Source organism: Notothenia rossii (genome assembly GCF_949606895.1).
Source record: "Notothenia rossii genome assembly, chromosome: 5".
In the NCBI taxonomy this organism is placed as follows: Eukaryota; Metazoa; Chordata; class Actinopteri; order Perciformes; family Nototheniidae; genus Notothenia; species Notothenia rossii.
Window position 1 is genome coordinate 78,220,542 of NC_136903.1, and position 20,164 is coordinate 78,240,705.

At 43.3% G+C, this 20,164-nt stretch overlaps 1 protein-coding gene across 2 annotated transcripts in view; it reads right to left on the reverse strand.

Annotated features, from left to right (window-relative positions):
• rassf5 (Ras association domain family member 5) overlaps nucleotides 1-20,164 on the reverse strand; it is a 29,446-nt gene that overhangs the window by 2,590 nt on the left and 6,692 nt on the right. Inside the window, exons 2-5 of one of the 2 annotated variants that reach the window (XM_079680998.1) lie at nucleotides 11,377-11,501; nucleotides 2,271-2,381; nucleotides 1,039-1,369; nucleotides 193-308 (exon numbers count right to left, since the gene is read on the reverse strand). In XM_079680998.1, coding sequence (XP_079537124.1) covers nucleotides 193-308; nucleotides 1,039-1,369; nucleotides 2,271-2,381; nucleotides 11,377-11,501 — 683 coding nt within the window. Of the gene's footprint in view, nucleotides 1-192; nucleotides 309-1,038; nucleotides 1,370-2,270; nucleotides 2,385-11,376; nucleotides 11,502-20,164 lie in introns of both variants that reach the window. The other variant, XM_079680997.1, reaches the window with a different exon arrangement.

Here is a 20,164-nt window from a genome sequence, read left to right on the forward strand (position 1 = left end):
TGTGTGTATGTACCACTTATTTGGAGCAGTGAAATAAATGTATTATTTTGAGGATCATAATTGAACAAAAGGGAAGTATTCAGCCCTTAAGGGTCCATTTTTTTTCTTGTATATTTGTGTAGGTATGTTCAGATGTATGTATACTGTGTGTGTCCCACTTATGTTATCTTGTGTGTGTGTGTTTTTTCTCACCTCCACCTCTCCAGTCTCATTTTCTTTAAGGACAAAGCTGAGGTGCTCTGGGTCGGGTCCTGTTATCAGCCTCAGGAGAAGAGGACGCTCACACAGAGGAAGCTTCTGGAGCAGATCTGAACGGGACAGAAAAATATAATTGATTGTTGTCATTTACACGAGTTTCCTGCAAATGAGAAATTGAAGCTTTGTATACGAACAATGTAATTCTTATGAAGCTCTTTTTATGTTTGTACAAAAATGACACTTCCGATCATGGACCAACACCCCTTTTACTTGTATATGTGTCATATTTCCCCTTTTTTATTCTAAAATATCAAATGTGTATGACATAGTATGGACCTTTTGCTCCAAGTATTATAATTCTTTAAAATGTTCTTATGTGAAGTGTTTTTCCAGATATGTATGTATCCATATTTTTGCACATTATAATTGTATTATGCCTAATAATGGTTAAATAGTGTTAAATGCATTAACTGTCTGAAAGGCTAAAGGTACTCTATTTACAAACACATTTCATTCAGAGGGTCAGTATGTCTGAAATATTACATTTACAGAAAAAGTAAAGGGATATGGCGCCACCTTGTGTAATGTTAATATTCCGATCTTTGATCATTACCAGTAAATTAAAGTTGTTTAACCTTTCACCCAAAATGAAAGTATATTGATTGAATTATAATTAGATCCAAGTGTAATTCCTGTGATATTTTTGCATCTTCCGCCCACTGAATAAAGAATGATGAACCGCTCTCGGAAAAGAACAGAGCCATAACAAACAGCTCCATTCACAGAGATGTAATCCCCATCAGTGTAATGAGTTAGCATCCACCAGTGTTCTCTCCTCACCCTGTCCGTCGCGGTGCGTCTGCCTGTACAGTGCAAACTTGCGGGGATTATCCAGCACCATGAACTTCTTCAGCAGGCCCTGGATGACCTCGCTGACGGTGGTCAGAGAGCGGATGTGGATCTGCTTCACACAGTCGCTCGGTAGGTAGAAGGATGTTCTCTTTTCGCTTTGCCCACAGTCCGACACATCCTGGCCCTCTGACGGTTGAGTGCGGCCCCCCGCCTGTCTGGACGCCCCCTCCGAGTCCCCCGCCTCTACAGCGGGGACTGTGACCGGTCGACTGAGTCTCAGTTTGACCTTAATGAAGCCTGTGTAGGATCCGTCTGAAGCCTGCAACGCACAGAGAGGAAGAGGAAGACATGAGAGAGTGGAGGCACAATATAGTGTTGAAATGTGCACTGATAATCAAGACTGGAAACAATTGTATGTGGTTCTTTTAAACATTTTGGGAAATACAGTTATTCGTTTTTTTAAGGTCTAAACCGATCTCATGCCTGTACTAGTTTAACATAAAGACTGGGCTGGAGGAAGAAAGCTAATCTGGATCCGTTTAATCCAACACATTTTACAAATATGATATATGGTGTTGACTCATGAGTTTTGAGGGGCTGGATTAAGCACGAGTCTTCTCCTCTCACTCTTGGCAAATAAGCAAATATACCATACACTCTATGTATGAAGACAACGTGACATCACCTGTTGGTTTGAGGAATATAGTTTTGAAGCATTGGGTTTGGTATTTTGGCCCTTGGTTATTTGGAAACAGGTGTAACACTAGAAGGTGGAGCTAAATACACCAAAGCTTAACATTATTAGGCCTCTAAAACAATACAATAATCATCTTTTGTGAACTGAAATCAATATGTCATTGCTGGGCCCTGTCAATCACAAGTTATCCCTGTTTTTTTAGTGTATTTTAATCAAAATGGGCCAACAATTTACAAAATGGACACCGTGCTGTAGTAAAGAAGACTCAAAACTAGTGATTAACTACATAAAGTTACGTTCACAATGTTTATAGAGTTAATAAATCAAGGAAAAGCTTTATTTTCTCATAGAATTCACACAGCATTTAGATGTATCTCCTCTTGTGTTTAAAAGTTTCCCCTACAGTTTCCTGTTTCTATTCATCAGATGAAAGAGAGGAAGTTATAATAATGTAGTTTCATTGTTAGTTTGACCTTATACAGTACGCTGCATTCACCATCTACAACAAGTGCTGAGAACTTACCAGATTCATGCCATTTTCAGAGACTTGAGCATTATACTCCTCTATCCTTTTCGACACCTCCTCTTCTGATAGGTCCTTTGTTCCTCTCGTCTCTTCCTCCTTTGCTTCCTTCTGCTTTGAGGCAAAGAGAGAATGGTCAATATACAAATATTGGTTCGTTCTTATTTCTTTAAACCAGCAGATGGTGCTGCTTCAATGACAAGTCTATGAACACATTCTCCATCTAGCCTTGCTCAAGTTGATGCATACATATCGGAAAACACCAGAATCAAGAGGAACCATCCCATCCTACAAGCCTTCCAGGCAGAAAAGGTGTCATATGTTGTTGAAAAAACAACATCTAGCCCTGTTCCTGCACTACTATGTGGGAAAACACCTCCTTTCTCATGTCCTCCATCTTTATCAGCTGCTTCTGTGACTGACGCTGATGGGTGACACTATCTCTTCCTCCTCAGTGTGGTTGCACAACTCTGCAGCTTGACATGGGGACAGGAAATGTGAATGGAGCACATCTCACATTCAGCATCACAGCAGGAGAATATTAAGAGCACAGCATCCCCCTTACTCATTTCCCTGTGACTAGGAATGAAAAAAGGAGAGCCAAAGACAGAAAGGGAGGGAGGGAGGGAGGGAGGGAAGAAGCTATGAAAGATGGGAGGCAGAGAAAGAAAGGGGTGAGGACTGATGAAAGAGCGGCTACTGAGCCAGCCTTAGCAACACAGAGTTTGACTGGGTTATTTATAGTACAGAGGGATGCATCCTCTCTATCTCATAATTGTACTTTCTTTCCTTCTCTTGTACGTTTGCATTTTCTGGGCCAGAGAGAGTGAGGGACAGAGTGTGTTTGAGAGAGAGAGTGCAGGGCAGCAATCTGTAGGGGAGTCCTCGGGTTGTGATGAAGTCACTGTTTCCTTCAACACAGATACAGTATGTAAGTGCACGAGTGTGTCTCTGTGAGTGCACACCTTGTGGTAATAAATAACACACAAACAACACGAGGGTAGCTGAGCTCATCCTTGCAGACATTCAGCATGAGAGGGGAACAAAATGTAACAGTTAAAATGTCAAGGCTGACGATTGGAGATAGACAGACAGCACTGTGTGTGTGTGTGTGTGTGTGTGTATGTGTATGTGTATGTGTATGTGTGTGTGTGTGTGTGTGTGTGTGTGTGTGTATGTGTATGTGTGTGTGTGTGTGTGTGTGTGTGTGTGTGTGTGTATGTGTATGTGTGTGTGTGTGTGTGTGTGTAACAGTGAGAACATAGCTTTTTGTTGCTGCTCTATGTCTTACACATTATTATCAGCCTCTCCTCTGTCATCATGGTCCTTCTATCATAGTAATTGTCCGTGTTGCGATGAAACAACAGAGCTATTATGCTCACAGCATGTCACAAATGCAATGATTACAACCGGTATCAGTTCGGACACAAACAAATCAAAATACATATAAGAATTTACACTCTGACCACTTAACACTGGTTTTGTATCTCTGCATCATGAATATATAAATACATATAATAAAAACCCACACAACTCTGGTGGTAAAATCGAGGCTGAAAATATTAATCCGAGGGGATACAGAGGAGTTGACTTGTTTTCTAGATTCCTCCCAGTTTATGGCAACAAAGTGAGTTTGCAGGAATTCCTGTGTTTGTATGCAAGTTTCTAAATGTATCGGAGGCAGTGCCCTGCCCTCCGGGTCTGCATACCAGTGAGAGTGGTCAGGGGACAATAGAGCAGTTTCCGCCCCTGAGTTCCACAAAGTCCTGGGACACTGCTCTGTTAGACCGGGTCACAAGGGAGCCAACAACCAGCAAGACACATGAATAAAGAGAGAGGTAAAAACACTGAAAACTCTCAATGCAGTTACACCTTGGTTAATTAATAAAAAGATGCACCATGGGAATAATTTACATTCCCATGGTGCATCTTTGGTTCCAAAGATCTATTACTCGTTAGTTAAAAGCAATTGATACCTATATTTTGAATTTCACCACCATCAGGTTTTTCTTGAATTAGCACACAACCCGTGCTGGGCACAGAACGTTCGGGCAAACAATATTTAATGACAGAAGTCAAATGTTTTCTCTTAACTGGAAGAATAGGAAAACAAAATGTCAGTTTTACCCCCCAAAAAATCAGCCTCTGGTAAAGTGTCCACTGAGTATTCGGTAAATATCTGATGATAACAATATTACAGGTGACAGCACAGGACCAGGCCAGTTAATCCAGTTTAATGATAGATGTTAAGATAGATAGATGCAAAGCAGCTTAAGTGTGTAAGGTATCTAGGACTGTTACATAAGGGTCACACACACACTCCCACACACAAGTCATGCACGCACGCGCGCACACACACACACACACACACACACACACACACACACACACACACACACACACACACACACACACACACACACACACACACACACACACACACACACACACACACACACACACACACACACACACACACACACACACACACACACACACACACACACACACACACACACACACACACACACACACACACACACACACACACACACACACACACACACACACACACACACACACACACACACACACACACACACCCCTCAGGAGGACATGATCAAGTGTTGATGCTGTCACTCTGATGAGATCAGACAAGAGAGGTCATGACTCTCTGAAATGTCGCTGCAAATAGTCAGCATTAAACCATGTGCCGAACCCTGCTGTGTGTCTGCAGGCTTTTTGTGAACCTGACCAAACTCTTGACTGCAAACCTCCAAGTGTGTGTTAGTGTGTGTGTGTGTGTGTCTGCAGGGGCTGACATCATGATCTTCAGGTAAGACTAAACTCTAGGATCTGTTACAACTGGCCAAGATTGAGGACATGGAAAACACTCAACACATACAATACACACACACACTTCAGCAAAAGTGAAAATGCTCTGACACTATGCTTATTTCAAAACGAGTTTACCATACTCAGCACTATATATTATGTAAACAATATATTGTTTCTTTAAATCGTCATTGTGCAAGTCAACTTGTGCTATTAACACATTGTGAAAGATGATTACATTACACTCAGCTATAGTTTCTTTTTAAAGTTGAAATTGAGTATCAGTAGAAAGCAGCATTTTCTTTCATTGGTGCAATTAGTTGTATCTAGGCCTTTATATATACAGTCTATGATCTAGGCAGAATTCTGAAAGCAGCAAGAAGGCAGAACTGAACCTTCGTACCTGATTATATATCGCCAGGGATATTGTTTTCACGATATTCAACATGATATCATGCAATCCTTTGATGCTTTTTCGGGTCCTTATGGTACTAATGCAACTTTTCAAAGCATTGTAATGTAAAGTTATACAAAATATTTAAAACTACCATCTAAAAACATAAAAAATGTCCCTCTGAAATGTTGTTGAGTGTAGGAGCCGTTGTAACAAAAACACTCTACACACTGTTTCCTACCAATGTTACGTGATGTGTGCAATAAAATAAATTCTGCAGAAGTGTACATGTAAATGTGTGTATCTGCTTTTTATATACCAGTGATATAACTCATTCACTCACATTTACTACATTAAAAAGGACAAACTGATCAGGCCCCCTGCTTATCACTACATCACACCACACGCACGCACACACACGCACGCACGCACACACACGCACGCACACACACACACATTACAGCTGGCTGGCTAAACTGGAGCAAAAGGCTCAGCTCTGGAAATAATTCATAAAGAAAAGAAGAGCTCCCCTTCTGCTGTTTTGATGAACGTAAGGATCTCCCTGAGCATGTATGGAGGACGACTTAACACAGTGACACATTTAGAATTATTTTAAAACAAAATATATGATTATGTCTCTAGTCCACTCTGATATTTTCCTCACTCTTTCATACTCAGACAGAAAAAGGACACTTGCGCTGCATGTCTACTTTGAATGCTCTACCAGTGGATGCATTCAAGAACCAGCCCCTCCTATGTTATTTCTCTTACTGTACTGGTATAGCTACTAATATGTCAAATCGTTTGTCTTTGGTTGCGTGTTGCCGTAGAAATCAGGCACCATCAGCTGGCAGCTTCTGTTCCGGCAGCCTAGACAAGCTAACCTCAATACCCTCGTGGCAGCAACCCTAACCCCTCATGCTGACAACACAGCTGGTCAATTATTCAGGGGTTATACCTTCTCCAAGTCAGACACCAAAGGCACCGCCAGGACGAGGACAGCAGGAAGAGGGCTGCTGAGCCTGTTTTACATTAATGCAAATGTCAATTTGTATCTCCAGGGTTGTTTTTGCATCCAGGAACACTTCTCTATCTGTCATCCTTCAAAATATTCACCTGCTGTGCATCCTGGGACCCTGCGGTGTGATTAACACGGTCTGTCCCAAAGTTACAGTATCTGACAGAATGTGTGAGGTAACACAATGTACGGTAGACCAAACACAAGTATCAGGAAGTGTGTGCCAACAAACCCACGAGTTGCTATGGTAACAAGGAAAATTGTTTTTCTACAGTTAAGTAGTTGCCCCTCACAAACACACACACTCACAGATCTAGTGCAAAAGTGCCAGCTTTGTTTCTACGGAAACCTCTCCCACGCAATGTAGAGATAAGGACTCTATGGAATCTGTAGGTTAACGTCATTATCTCAGTTTCTCTGTTAAAACACTGCAAACATATTGTTTCTGTGACTGATGCTAAATCCTTTAGCCCCTCACATGATAAATGAGCTGCCTAAAGGCACCAAGGATGCTGAACAAGGCCGGCAGATCAATGGTTCACAACAGAGGTTTGACAGTAACCCCTTCCTACACTCTCACACACCTACAGGCCTGCTTACGAGTGCGCACACATCACTACTTCCTGTACACACTTCTGCTTTCGAGTAGCATGTTTTTGATATAAATGGCTGTTTGGTTCCCAGCCAATCTGAAAAAGCCGTAATCTGAGTTTGTCTCACTCTCACAGTTTCATCTATCAGAGTGAGTGCTGCCCTGATTCTGTACCTTAGGTGTATGATTGGACTTGCGGAAGAACGAGGTCTTGGCTGTGAAGAAAGAGAAGTTTTCACTCTCGTCATCCAGGCTGCAGTACCCGCTGCTCATGCTGTTACTGCTGGTCATTGAGGGGGTCAGCACTGCATTGACAGTCATGGAGAGGTCCAGAGATGGCCCCCGGCACCGGGACAGCACGTTGACAGCTTGAGGAAGTCCTTTTTGATCTCGAAAAACACAGCAGTGACGTGACACTCAGCCACGATCAGAGTCCACCCGCTTCCAACCGTCCTCTACACATCCAGAAAAAGTCAATGCTCCTCTGCTGATGCATCCAGGAGAGTTTAAGTCCCGCCTGTGAGGGCGAGACAGGTGAACTCGGCTCAGATTCGGTGCTTTGCGTGCCACCAGAGAGGGGACCAGGAAATCCGAGAGTGAGACTTTTCACTTCCTCCTGACGCGATTGTGTGTGCTCTGACGCCGGTGTGACAAACAGACCATAGAGTATATGCACCTGGTCATTTGCAGCTGAACATGCTAAAACTCATACAGAGTATGTAACCATCTCTGGAACACACACACATATTTAGGTGTGTGCTGGGGTCATGGAGTCAGCTTACAGGTTGGTTTCAAGTTCTGCTCACCTGAAAGCCCCTATCATACCAGCAAACCAACGCTAATAGAGGCATGCATGCAATACCACATCCTGCTCTCTTGTGTCTCTGAAAGCACCGGCTGTGAGGAAACAAAGAGAGGTTCAATTCAACTCCGACATTCATGTGCTTGAGCATCCATCCGTCCCCGCTCCGAAGTAAACAGCCGCAGAAGATCTCTTGGCTGCAGCAACAATACGTCCATAGACCCGAGCTACCTCTTCTTGTACGTTGCTTTGGCAATACTACCAGAGAGGCAGATGCCTCCCACTCATCCTCTCTTTTTTTCCTCTCTCGCTTCCTACCTCTCCTCTCTTCTCCTCTCCTTACTCTTTCTGCCCGTCTTTGCTCCCGTTGCTCCCTAACTCTAGCAGCCTCGCTCAACCATTTGTGGTCGAGTGTTATCAGCCAGCATGCACCCTCCCCCTCCTCTCTCTACTCTCTCTCTCTCTTCCTGCGAGCTACTGCACCCTGCAGAGCATAGCCACTTCCTCTTACAGAGTGAAAGAGGCATGGGTATGTAGAAAGAGAAATGCGGATGAGTGAGAGATATGATGCCTCACAGCTCCTGTTTTAAATACGTTAGAGCAGCAGCGACAGGAGGCAGCAGAGAGGCCGCATGGGGAAGATGGCTGCTTTTCTGGTGACAATCTGCAGCAGGATGCAACGGTTTATTAGAAGCCATCTCAACCTCTCTAAGCATGTGGCTTTTATGATGGACACAGACTTAATTAGGGCAATTGTACGACATATTTCCCAAACAGGGGACAGATGCTGTCAGGGAAGAGAACATAGCTTCCACCGCTGGCTTCTTGGTGGAGGGAAGGGCTCAAGGTGGGATTAAGGAAATAATGAATGATTGCCCTCAGGATAGAGATTGCGTTGACTTCTAACCTCACACTGACCTCTGACTCTGGCACTGACCCTTTTGTCACAAAGCAGATAAAGCCCCCCAGTCATTGCCGAGATTGATGCCGCAACTGTCTGCACCTGCTGTTGTAGGATTTTAAAATCTACTCAGGCATGATTAAAGACACACACACACACACACACACACACACACACACACACACACACACACACACACACACACACACACACACACACACACACACACACACACACACACACACACACACACACACACACACACACACACACACACACACACACACACACACACACACACACACACACACACACACACACACACACACACACACACACACACACACACACACAGGCTTCAGGTCGATGAAGCCTGGTCAGACTGTAACAGTGTATGTGCTTATAAGGGGGTAAAAGGGGATCAATTTCTGCTGATGCACACACAAAAAGGGCCTGTATAGATGGAAGGGACATGAAACACAACCACACACACACACACACATAGAGCTGCAGCTATAACCCAGAGCAAGAGGAGAGAAAGAGGAGAAAGAGGACTGCAGGAAACGAACTGTCATATCTCCTCTTGTCTGCAGCACTGGAACACAACACAAGTGCAGAGAGAGAGAGGCCTTAGTCACAGAGTTCACATACCTCCGAGACACAAATCATCAACGCTCACTTAAATCTGACTTTCAGCTCATTATATTTAACCATACAGTTATTACACTCAGAAAGAACAAGTGGCAGTGAAGCTAAAAAATAAAATACAGAAAGTATGTGCCATAGTTTTTGATGCAGTAGATGTGGAATATTGTAAGAAATTGGCACATTTTGGATAAATGGCCTGAGATGAGAAAGTTACTGACAGCAAAAGACATTTGGTACTCAATTTATCCGCCTGCTTGCTTGCTCCAGTTCTTGCCATTTCCATCAACGTGTTTCAGAGCAGAATTATTGCGTGTATTTGTTCACAGAGTACTACCTGGCACTCTACCAGGGTCTTATTTTGTGTTATCGGCCCCCTAGGCATAGAGTGGCTGCCAACAATCTGCTGAAGGCCTGTGGGGTTATCCAGCTTTTCTCGTGCATGTTAATATTGCGTGTGTATGTTATGAGTGTGAGTGTGTGTGTGTGTGTGTGTGTGTGTGTGTGTGTGTGTGTGTGTGTGTGTGTGTGTGTGTGTGTGTGAACTTCATTGCGTGGGTGACTGAGGATAGGATGCCAAGAGCAGCATGCACGCTCCCACTCTCTCAGGTTCCTGTACACACACTCATATGCTTACACAAGAGTGGGGAAAAGCCTATTCTGATGATGAATCTTACATCATTGTAATACATAATAACTGTACCATGTGGCTTGATTTGTATGACAGGATATGAGAGTATGAAAGAGTTTTAGTTTAAATGCACAATATGTCGTTTTTTGTAGGCGCAATGGGGTCACTCAATCATGAAGGAGTTTGGGGAGTCATGAAGAAACTTTGGATCCTTAGTGTGCAGTCTGCTCTTCCTGGTTATGAAAAAAATCATTGTGAGATTTTTAACTGGAGCCGAATTATCTGCAGAGGTTTCCTCCTCTCCAAAAAAAAAAGATTGGTAAAAAATGGTGATACAATTCTGAATCAAGCAGTTTTGCTTAAAACGTATTTTTTAACACTGCTTAGAAGACAACTATGTCCCTTGGTGCTGATGGACAAGCTACTGCTAACGTTAGCTTAGCTTGTTTAGCAGATAACTTAACATCCAGACATCCAATGATTAATAACTTTTATCTGGTGAAATTATATAGTTAACATAACTATACGTGCATCTCAAAACGAGCAAACAACTACAATGCTAATAAATGCGCCAACGGAAAACAACGCCATTAAAAGAAAAGAAGCGAACAAATGACCGACCGTAAGCATGATGGATTTGTCTAGGTTTGAACATTGTTGGAAACATAAAACAACATGTATAACATACATGTAACCGTTTTGAGACATGTAAGAACTGGAAATGTTACATATATACCTATAAATAGTGGATGACTAAATATTTACCACTAGCATACATAACATCTGAGATGCCATGTTGGAGGTCCCTGCGGAGAACAGTGATTAACCTAATTAGTTTGCAGTCTAATTAGAGAAGCTGATTGAACAAATCAAACACATTCTAAAGAATAGGAGAGATCCGAGGAGTCCCAGAGGAGGATAAGGAGGGAGACTATGAGAGCCAGAGAGCAGGTGAAGGGGGGAGGAAGGCAGATCAGATGTGACAGAGCAGATTCTGTGCTGGGAACATGCTGTGACCGAAAAAGGAAATGAGCGAATATATAAATTCACAAGTAGACAACCGGGGAGGAGAAGGGACAGCATGTTGTGAAAGAGGAGGATGGTTATGTAAGAGTGTAGGCTTGGAGAGATGCTTCAGTATGAACTCTGCCATTACTCAATGTTGACTCATGAAGAGTTCAGCACACAACATTTTAAATGAATGTGTTTGCCTTTCTAAGTGCCTCTTAAAATGCCACATATAGGCCGCCTTATCTAGTATGTTTTCTATTTAATTTGAAATGCTCACCCTATACTGAGGGGCAGCAGAGGAGCAGCGTCTTCTGGGAGATGGAGTTTCTTCTTCTCTGTCCTTTCGGTTGCAGTCCAGCTGGACCCGGCTCTCACACTCCAGGTGACAGGTGTAGCTACAGTCTGGGGAACAGAGAAACATGCTGTCAGAGAAAAGAGCACACACAGTAGGAGAGAACCAAATAATAATGAATAAAACATTACTAAACATTGACCTAACAGTGTGATCAATAAGCCTCAGGAAATTCATGTTGGAGAGTGTCGTGCTCAATTTTGAATTCAAAATGAAGTTTTAATCAAACAGGTACAATCATATAAATTCTCCCTTTACAGAGAATTTGCTCCATCTAGTGGCCAATGCCAGACTGCCAAGGCACCAGACTGCAGAGCGACAATGCATCAACAAAACAAACCTAAATACACCTTTGTTTGTAGAGTGAGACCTGCACACACAATACTTCATGTTATAACTTGTATCATTAGCAAAGTAATAACAACTCCTTTAAGATCCACTTTTATACCTTCAACCATTAGATGGCAGGAGTAGTCTTCTGTATACTCAATATATAATGGATATACTGCACAAAGTCAAGCTAAGAAAAATAAAGTAAAGAAATACAGAAAGTAGTATTTCATTTCATTTCAAACCTTTATTTAACGAGATTGGTCCCATTGAGATCATAGATCTCTTTTTCAAGGGAGACCTGCAGAATAGTATATAGGCATACTGCAAACAATAGAGCAGCTTTTGAACGGCCAACTCCCATCTTACTGCTAAGCAAGAAAAGAATAGATTTAGGTGCTTCCCCCAAGGTTTCCTTGAAATAGTCCACTGTTCTCTAATCTGTCGCTGGTCCCACATGTGACAGCCTCGGCTTGTTTATGTCTGGCAGACTTTATTGCGGCTAGAGGTTTTCCCACTGAGACGCATAGCCTCACATCTGACTTCTCCGCTGTTGGTGAGATAATCCATGCTAAAGAAAGAGAATTTTTAAAAAACCACATGAGCAGAGATCGAGAACAGGGGGGGTTAAAATACGAGTCAGACCCTTTTCGTGGTCCTCACGCAGGAACACTCCGTGAATTCAACTCAGGCTATATAGATTTGATTAAAACATTATTATATTTCAACAATGTTCAGTTTTAGAAGCTATATTACTTTCTTCAGAACAACACATTGTTCTCTGGTGCGCCTCTACATGGCTGCTGTCAAAGAGCTGAGATCTGCCCGGTTGTTTTTCTGTCTGCTGATATTAGCGTCTCTGTCTGTGTCCTGCTGAGAGAGGGACACCACTGCGTCTCGCACGTTCAGCATCGTAACCATGGCAACAAGCTTCTTGATGACCATTGTAAAAAGGGAAGAGCTCAGCTTACATAATTACACCCATTAAACAGCCATGTGTAGAGGGCTTTCTGTTATGCATTAGAAAAACTATTCACTTTTATGCCTGGGATTAAGGTATTTTCAGTATACCTTGTTTGGGGGAAGGAGATGCTTATGTAATGGCAGGTAAAGTAGTAGAGCTGATTATAGAAGCAGCAACGAGGATAGAGTAAAGGGAGACATGACAGGGCGTACTGACTGGAGGAATTTGTGTAGCAAAAAGGAAAGTTCAGAGAGAGGATGCTTTGCTCCTGACAGTTTGAAGGTCAGCGCGTTGAGAGAGGGAGACAGACGTAAGTATGTGTGTGTGACAGAGACCGGTTGGCAGTGAGAGACAGAGGGTGAGAGGATAGGGCTGCAACGCCTCGCTGACAGGAGGGATGTGAGGAGGAAAGTGTAGAGTTCAGATAAGGGATGCTCTGCTCATGATAGTTTAGAGGTCAGTGCAGAAAGAAAGGAAGAAAGGAAGCACAGGGGAGGGGAAGAGAGAAACTCCTTTCCTGTCCTGCTTACTTTATTTACTCCATCCAACCTCACCCTGGATCACAGACTGTGCCTCTACTTCGATATATTGAAATAATATAATATATGGGAGATAATCCTTGCTTTGTTGCAGTTGGATGAGAATATTGACACTACTCTCGTATCTGTATAGTTTGAAGCTGCCATCAGCAGCGAGCTAACTTAGCTTATCACAAATACTGCAACATTGTGACAGAGCTTTCCTGGCTTTAATCAAAAGTGCGAAGATTCATGATGCCTAAGAAACAGTTCGTAACAAATGGGCATTTAGAGGAGCTGGTAGGTTGATAAACTAAGCTGGCGACATACTGTAGGTCAATGTTTTTGTTGCCCTAATGATACGTGAACTCTGTATGAAGAGTTATTATGCTTATTTCACAAAATGTCAAACTTGACATCCTCATGGTACAAAGAAACATGGAAACTAATGGAAAATAGTGGCCAGTGGTCAAGGACTGCAAAGATGAATGAAAGACTCCATTTGTTGTCATTCTCAACACTGAGGGGTGGTTACATACGTCTTTCTCCTGTTAATTGATTAAGAAGACAGGAATGACTGCTGGGCGTACCGCAAGGAATATGGGCGGAACCCCCGTTCCACACCCACAGTGAGATACACCACTGACAGCAAGTCACGGTCCACCTAGGATCCTGAATATTCCCACACTGATAAGACAAACTGCCTCTGTCTCTCACTCAAACACATATACTGTATTTACACACGAGAAATTGACATTTGAACCCGGTCCTGCCTGATTCTAAAACATACACATAACTAAACAGACAATTGTGGCAATTATTCTGTGATAGCGCAGTGTTAGTTTTTGCTGACTTCCTTATGAAAATATATGATCCACACCCTTAAAAAAACCTAGTGTTCTGATCAAAGTTATTACAAGGTTTTGGACCAACCTAAATTAGGTGGGTCAGACTTTTTCTTGTATGCATACGATGTGGACATTGACAGGCTCGCATTATGCTGGACCTCCTTAAGATGCAGCCTATGTGAGTGCTAATGAGCGGTTTAAAAAACTGCAGCAGCAGTCCAGTGGGCCAGAAGGACTCTGAAGGTTATGCAGGCTTGCTGACACCAACATAATCACAGAGAGACGAATGTGAAAAGAGAAAGCAAGAGCGTCAGCAAAAAGGACAATTTTTCTGATGTGACTTTCTTTGTTGGTTGAATTCCTGACACACGACTTCTCGGCTAGACTCTATGTTTGTGCTTACAGGGGTTTTCCTTGTTGCTCTTCTATGGAAAGTACACAACTATTGAATGGGGAAGTGGCTTTAACTTAAAGATGGCGATAGGCCGGTTCTGCTTTTTTCAATTTTTAGGAGAAGTTGTGTTTAAGTCAACTGAAAGGAATGCCACTAAAGGTTTTGTAGAAGAACCTCTGACGTTGGATTTTGCACAAGAAGAAGTCATCCAGTCTGGCTTCCTTCCTATCCTAACGCCAGAACAATACGCACACAAATCAACAATAACGCAGTAAATAATGAGAGGGAATGTTTGGCTGTATTTCATATATTAACCTGTTACTCAAACACACTCCATTCTTTCAAATAGGTCTGGAAAGTACCATGTACTTTTTTTACTTTGATTCTTTAAAGTCTGTACTGAACCAGGAAAAGTAGCCTTCATGCAGTCTGCTTCCTTTGATTGAACATTGCTTTACACATTAACTAAAGAACCTGTCCCAACAGACTCTTTTTAGTATTTATGATTTAAAGGCAAGCTATTCCAGCTGTCAGTACTATGCTATATGAACTATATGTTTGGTAAATTCTACATGTGGCTGTTATATTAGCGAGGACGCCCCAGTAAAATATACTTAATCACAGCGAGGTATTTCCTGGTTAAATAGAGCTATTAAAAAAAAGTAGATACTTTGACGACAATCATAAACGTGCAATAACACCTGCATGCTGCACCAAGTGATGACTGTAATGAAGTTGAGCCATAAACACTCATTAGCATGTGGTCCTCCCGCACAAAGGCCAGAGTCTCCACTCTGTGTTGTCTCAACAAGAAGAAGGGCCGTGGTGTTGTGTGTCTCCACGGTAGACCGGCCTCGGCTGCTCGTCTTCATCAGGAGGATCGTGCGCAGACTCCCTCTTTGTCTCTCAGGCCATCTTTCCAGTCTGATTGCTTTCAAAATGACAACGCCTCCAGACAGAGCTGAACGATGATGCAAATGGATGGAGATGGAAAGAGAGAGAGTGCTAGGAAACTCCATCAGTGCAGTGCAAAGTGATGAAGGAGCTTTAATGTGGAGTATGCAAAGATCTATATGTTGTGGCTGTGTTAACTTCAACTGCTGCACTCGGGTCGATAGCTGCCAAGGGAGCCAGGAAAAGGAGGAGCTCGATAGCAGAGTGTAAAAGGACAATATTGTTCTAAAATAAGAGGACATTCGGAGCGGAAATATTTCGACTGTTTTCTTTCTGTCTCCTTGAATCTATGATGTTGTCTGTCCACTCCTATTATTCTCATTTCTGCACCAGCTCCTCTAACGTCTTACAAGATAGGGGATATGGGTGGTTGTTGTTTTTGTGGGAGACAGTGGGTGTGGGACAGACATGGGAGGGTAAAGACGCAGATTAGCAGAGTTTCTCAGGTCATGGAGGATGTCTGTACGGCTCCAGATAGAGACATTGGGAGGGGGGGAGGATAAATAGGGGTAAGTTAGCTATAAGGCAGTGTTGATGATATTAACACGGTCTCTAATGAACGTAAAGGGCGCCCTGCGGGTCTTAGGCGGGAATTAAGAGCAGCTTTGGGGGGGCTTTAGCCAGTCTGATCCCATCACAGCTCATTTGGAGCAGTTATCCATGTTCTCCTACTGTGAGGCTCACACACCATGTACTAGTACTGTTCATCATTATACAAATATCTAAATAACACACTCAATGAGCTCCCAGGAGACTCACACTCCATATGCTGACCCACCAGTTCAAATCTCTATTAACCTAAATAAAGTCTGCCCCAGTTCCTCTCTGACATCTGTGAGTGTTTGTGCACAAACAGTAACTTCATTTGATTTGACTGACATTCTTTATCTTCATCAACCCTGCATCTCTGTCTTCCCTTCCTTTAATTCCTCCATCTGTTGAGCCACAGACGCTCCCAGACTAAAACAAACAAGAGAAGATTCACTGCTTATTCTAGTGTCATGGGAGCTGCAAATGTACACAGCCATGAATGTTTCATTTTATATCAATACTTAGCGTGTGGGTTTTGGGGGATTTTATGTTATAATTAGTTCTGTCAATAATTCTAATTACATTATTGACTTATTGTACAATATATTGACATGACCTCAATATTGACCTTGTGTTTAAATGCATGTCGTGTGTACAAAAGTATGTCACCAGCCAACATGATGCCAGAATAAGAAACACGGTTTGCCATCCCATGATAAGACCTTTGTTTATTCTTTTGGTTGCGTGGTTTCATTTATTTTACGTAATGTATTTTTCACATTTCTTTTCCAATGTCTGAATATTCATTGGAAATAACAAATGAAATGCTCTTTGAAAGAGTGAACCTGCTTTGGTATGCTATTATCAATTTGAATGAAATGGCCTTAAAATGGCGATGATAAAGTGTATCGCTGTATTTCTGGGACAATGCTCTGGTCCATTTGGAAAATACAGACTCTCTTTAAAAAGGTTTTTAAGACCAGGCACAGAGAATGGCATCATTATCAGACTCTAGAAAGTTACCCCAAAGGCACACAATACATCACAAAACTGTTTTCAAAGACTGAGTGATGAGTAAAATGACCTTTTCGTGTCAAATCGGTGGAGTGCCCCAGCATTATGTATTTCCTTGTAAAAACGATTATCATGATGTTAGCACATTTGAATTCCCCAACATGTTACTGTATTTGTAGCCGTTCAGATTATTTGGAAATGTCCAAACAGCATCATCTGTGATTATGATGTGTAGACAGACAATAATAATAATAATAGGTAGAAGAAGCATAAAAACAGGAACTGAAGAATCTGGTTTGGGCCAGTTAAGGATTAATAACTAGGTTTCCCTACAGGGAACACAATCTAAAAATACCCATTATACTGTCTGCGGTAATCGTACTGTTGATGCTGTTTCTGGAGCTTTTTGAGGCTGCAGCATGATGTCACTCAGGTGACCCATTGAGGAGCATCTCACTGAGTCATGTTGGGTCAGGGTCTTATCAGGCTTACACAGGAGGAAACATACGCACATACAAAAAAGAGTAGTCACATCTTTTGTCAGTCTCTTGCTGACAATGAATCAATAATTCTGCAGCATCCGGCCATTTTTTACCCACCACTTTTTACCCATGCCACATTGTGTGCTAATGTTACATTATGTATTCATCGCCTTCTAAAAAAACTGCATTAGCCGGTTCTGTATTTGGAGGAAACATGGGGGAAATCGATACCTTGCAGCCTCCAGCAGGCTCACCCTTATATCAAATTCCTGCTACATATATGAAAGTCAATATGTTAACCCATTTACAGAGGATCTTCCTGACAGATTGTGAAATTGGGCAAGTCTTTTCAGTTTGTGTGCGTGTTGGTGTGAAGCAAAGAGTAAACTGCAGATCCTATAATGCTTTAATTTGACCTGTTTACTGGACTATTCTGCCATTTACAACCCGATCTGCAGCCTGTGTCCTCACTGATCCCACACAATCTTACTCACACATGGGTTTTTACACAAAAGCGAGTGGAATTGATCAGTTGATAGAGAAAAAAAAAAGGGGGGGGGGGGGGCAAAGAGTGACAGGGCTTGCAGTTAACAGATAGACAGCATGATGCACACCCAAATATTTTGGCTCAAAGCCGATCGTTGAGGCCAACCCTGCTAAACTTGTCTACTCATCATGTTTTCCTTTTTTCCAAAATACTGACCCCTATCACCAGCAGCCTCTGGACCTCATATACAACTTTGAAATCCCAGTTTTAACCACTTGTACCACAGATGAAGGATACGTCATTTATTAATCCTCCTAATTTTCTCTCATGGGATTAATAAAATGTCTGTTTCTTGACACACTCTCCGGTCCGTACCTGAGGTGGTGAGCAGAGACCCGTTAGAGGAGGAGCGTCGGAGGATCCTCAGGCTGTCGCTCCAGGAGCGGGACTTGGGCAGCCTCTTCAGCAGCCGCCCCAGCCGGCGGGACACCTGTCCAAAGCAGGCACTTCCCACCTCCACCTCCGAATCGCCCCTGACCTCATCCAGACGCAGGGACACCTGGTCCAGTAACATTCTGCCAGCCCCGACGCCTTCACCTCCTTCTGACACGACCCCCTCCCCTTCCTCATCCTCCTCCTCCTCCTCCTCCGTCTGCCCCGGGACGAGAGGTGTTATCTGTGCCATGGATGGCGCATGGTGACACCATCCGGCAGGCACCGACCTGTGCGCGTAGCCCTCGGCGGTCCTCGTGTCCTGCGCCCGGCCGCCCCTCTGAGGACTGCCCCAGCCCCAGCGCCAGCCCCCCCAGTTCCCCCCTCTGCCATCCCAGCGCAGCCACTCTGCCACCGGTGCCACGCTCCGTATAAACAGCCCCCTCTCCACCCGCTCTGCCACCCCTCCACCTGGACTCCTCACACACTCCCTAATGCTCTCAACTTGCCTCACACTTCCCCCCCCCCTCTCTCGTCTGTACCCCCCTCACACCTCAGCGTGCGGATATGAGCACTAAATCTCTGCTGTACCACTTGTTCCTCTCTATCATCTCTCTGTTATCAATGCACCCTCATCCGCTCTCCCCTCGTTCTCTCTCCCTCTCTCTACTGCAGCACCCACACACTCTGCAGCAACAAACAGCCAGCTTAAAGAGACAGAGACCCCCTCACAATCCTAGCTTCTCTTTCCCCCCGTCTCGTCACTTTCCAGCAACAGGAGCCTTTTTCCTTTCCGATTCCTCAGTGATGGACTGTTCAAACTCCGTTCAGTAGCGGACACCAGGGTGGGATCACCATACAGAAGGGGAGAAACGTCACAGACCACTGCAGAGGGAGTTATTGACGCTGCCTCCTCCCTTCTCCCTCTCCTCGGTGTGATACCCTACAGCACTGGTAGAGGAGAAGTGAAGCAGCCGTCCTGTCTAACCCCTCAACGGTGACATATCTTGCCAGGAAGAAAGCATCACCTCAAATGAGTGTGCATGGGTGCTGGTGAGTGTGGGTTGAAGTGATGCGTAGTCAGTCCGGAGGTTATTAATATGCACTGTGAAATAGAGAGAGAGACAGAGAGCTATTGGGAGTTCAAATGCCCTACTTTCAAAAAGAAAGAGTTTGTGAGGAACATGATGTGCTCCTCAGCTTCACTCAAAAGCATGACATAATCACGAGCATCGGCATATGAAGGTTATGCTCTGATCTTATGCCACAGTTTTTTTAAATGCAGTACTGACTATGACGTTATGCTTTTGTTGTAAAAAATCCCTCACAAGAATCGCTCTTAAGAATGTCCTTGTCCTGTCCTTTCTGCCCTCTTCCTCTGCAGTTCTCCGATAACTATCCACCAAGGGCGACCTAAATATAGCCTGGTTGAAAAATCCCCACTGTTCTGTCATACATACTGCTTAGCAGCGATGTACGTGAGGAGAGCACAGAACACCATGCAGCCCAAACAACATCAACAACCCATCTTGTCTCTTTCTCTATTTGTATCAAGGTCAAACAATGCTAAGTGGTGGGCGACCTGACTCTTTCCTCGTTTGGTTAAAAAAAGGGAATGTTATGTGCAGTGTAAAACAAGTGTCATGTAACAGTTTGACATCATGTGATATAAGAGTGAGATTCAATGCAGCCTTGTATTGAGCTTGTGTTTGTTTTTGAGACATATGAGGTCTGAATGAATATTTTGGTTGAAGTTAAA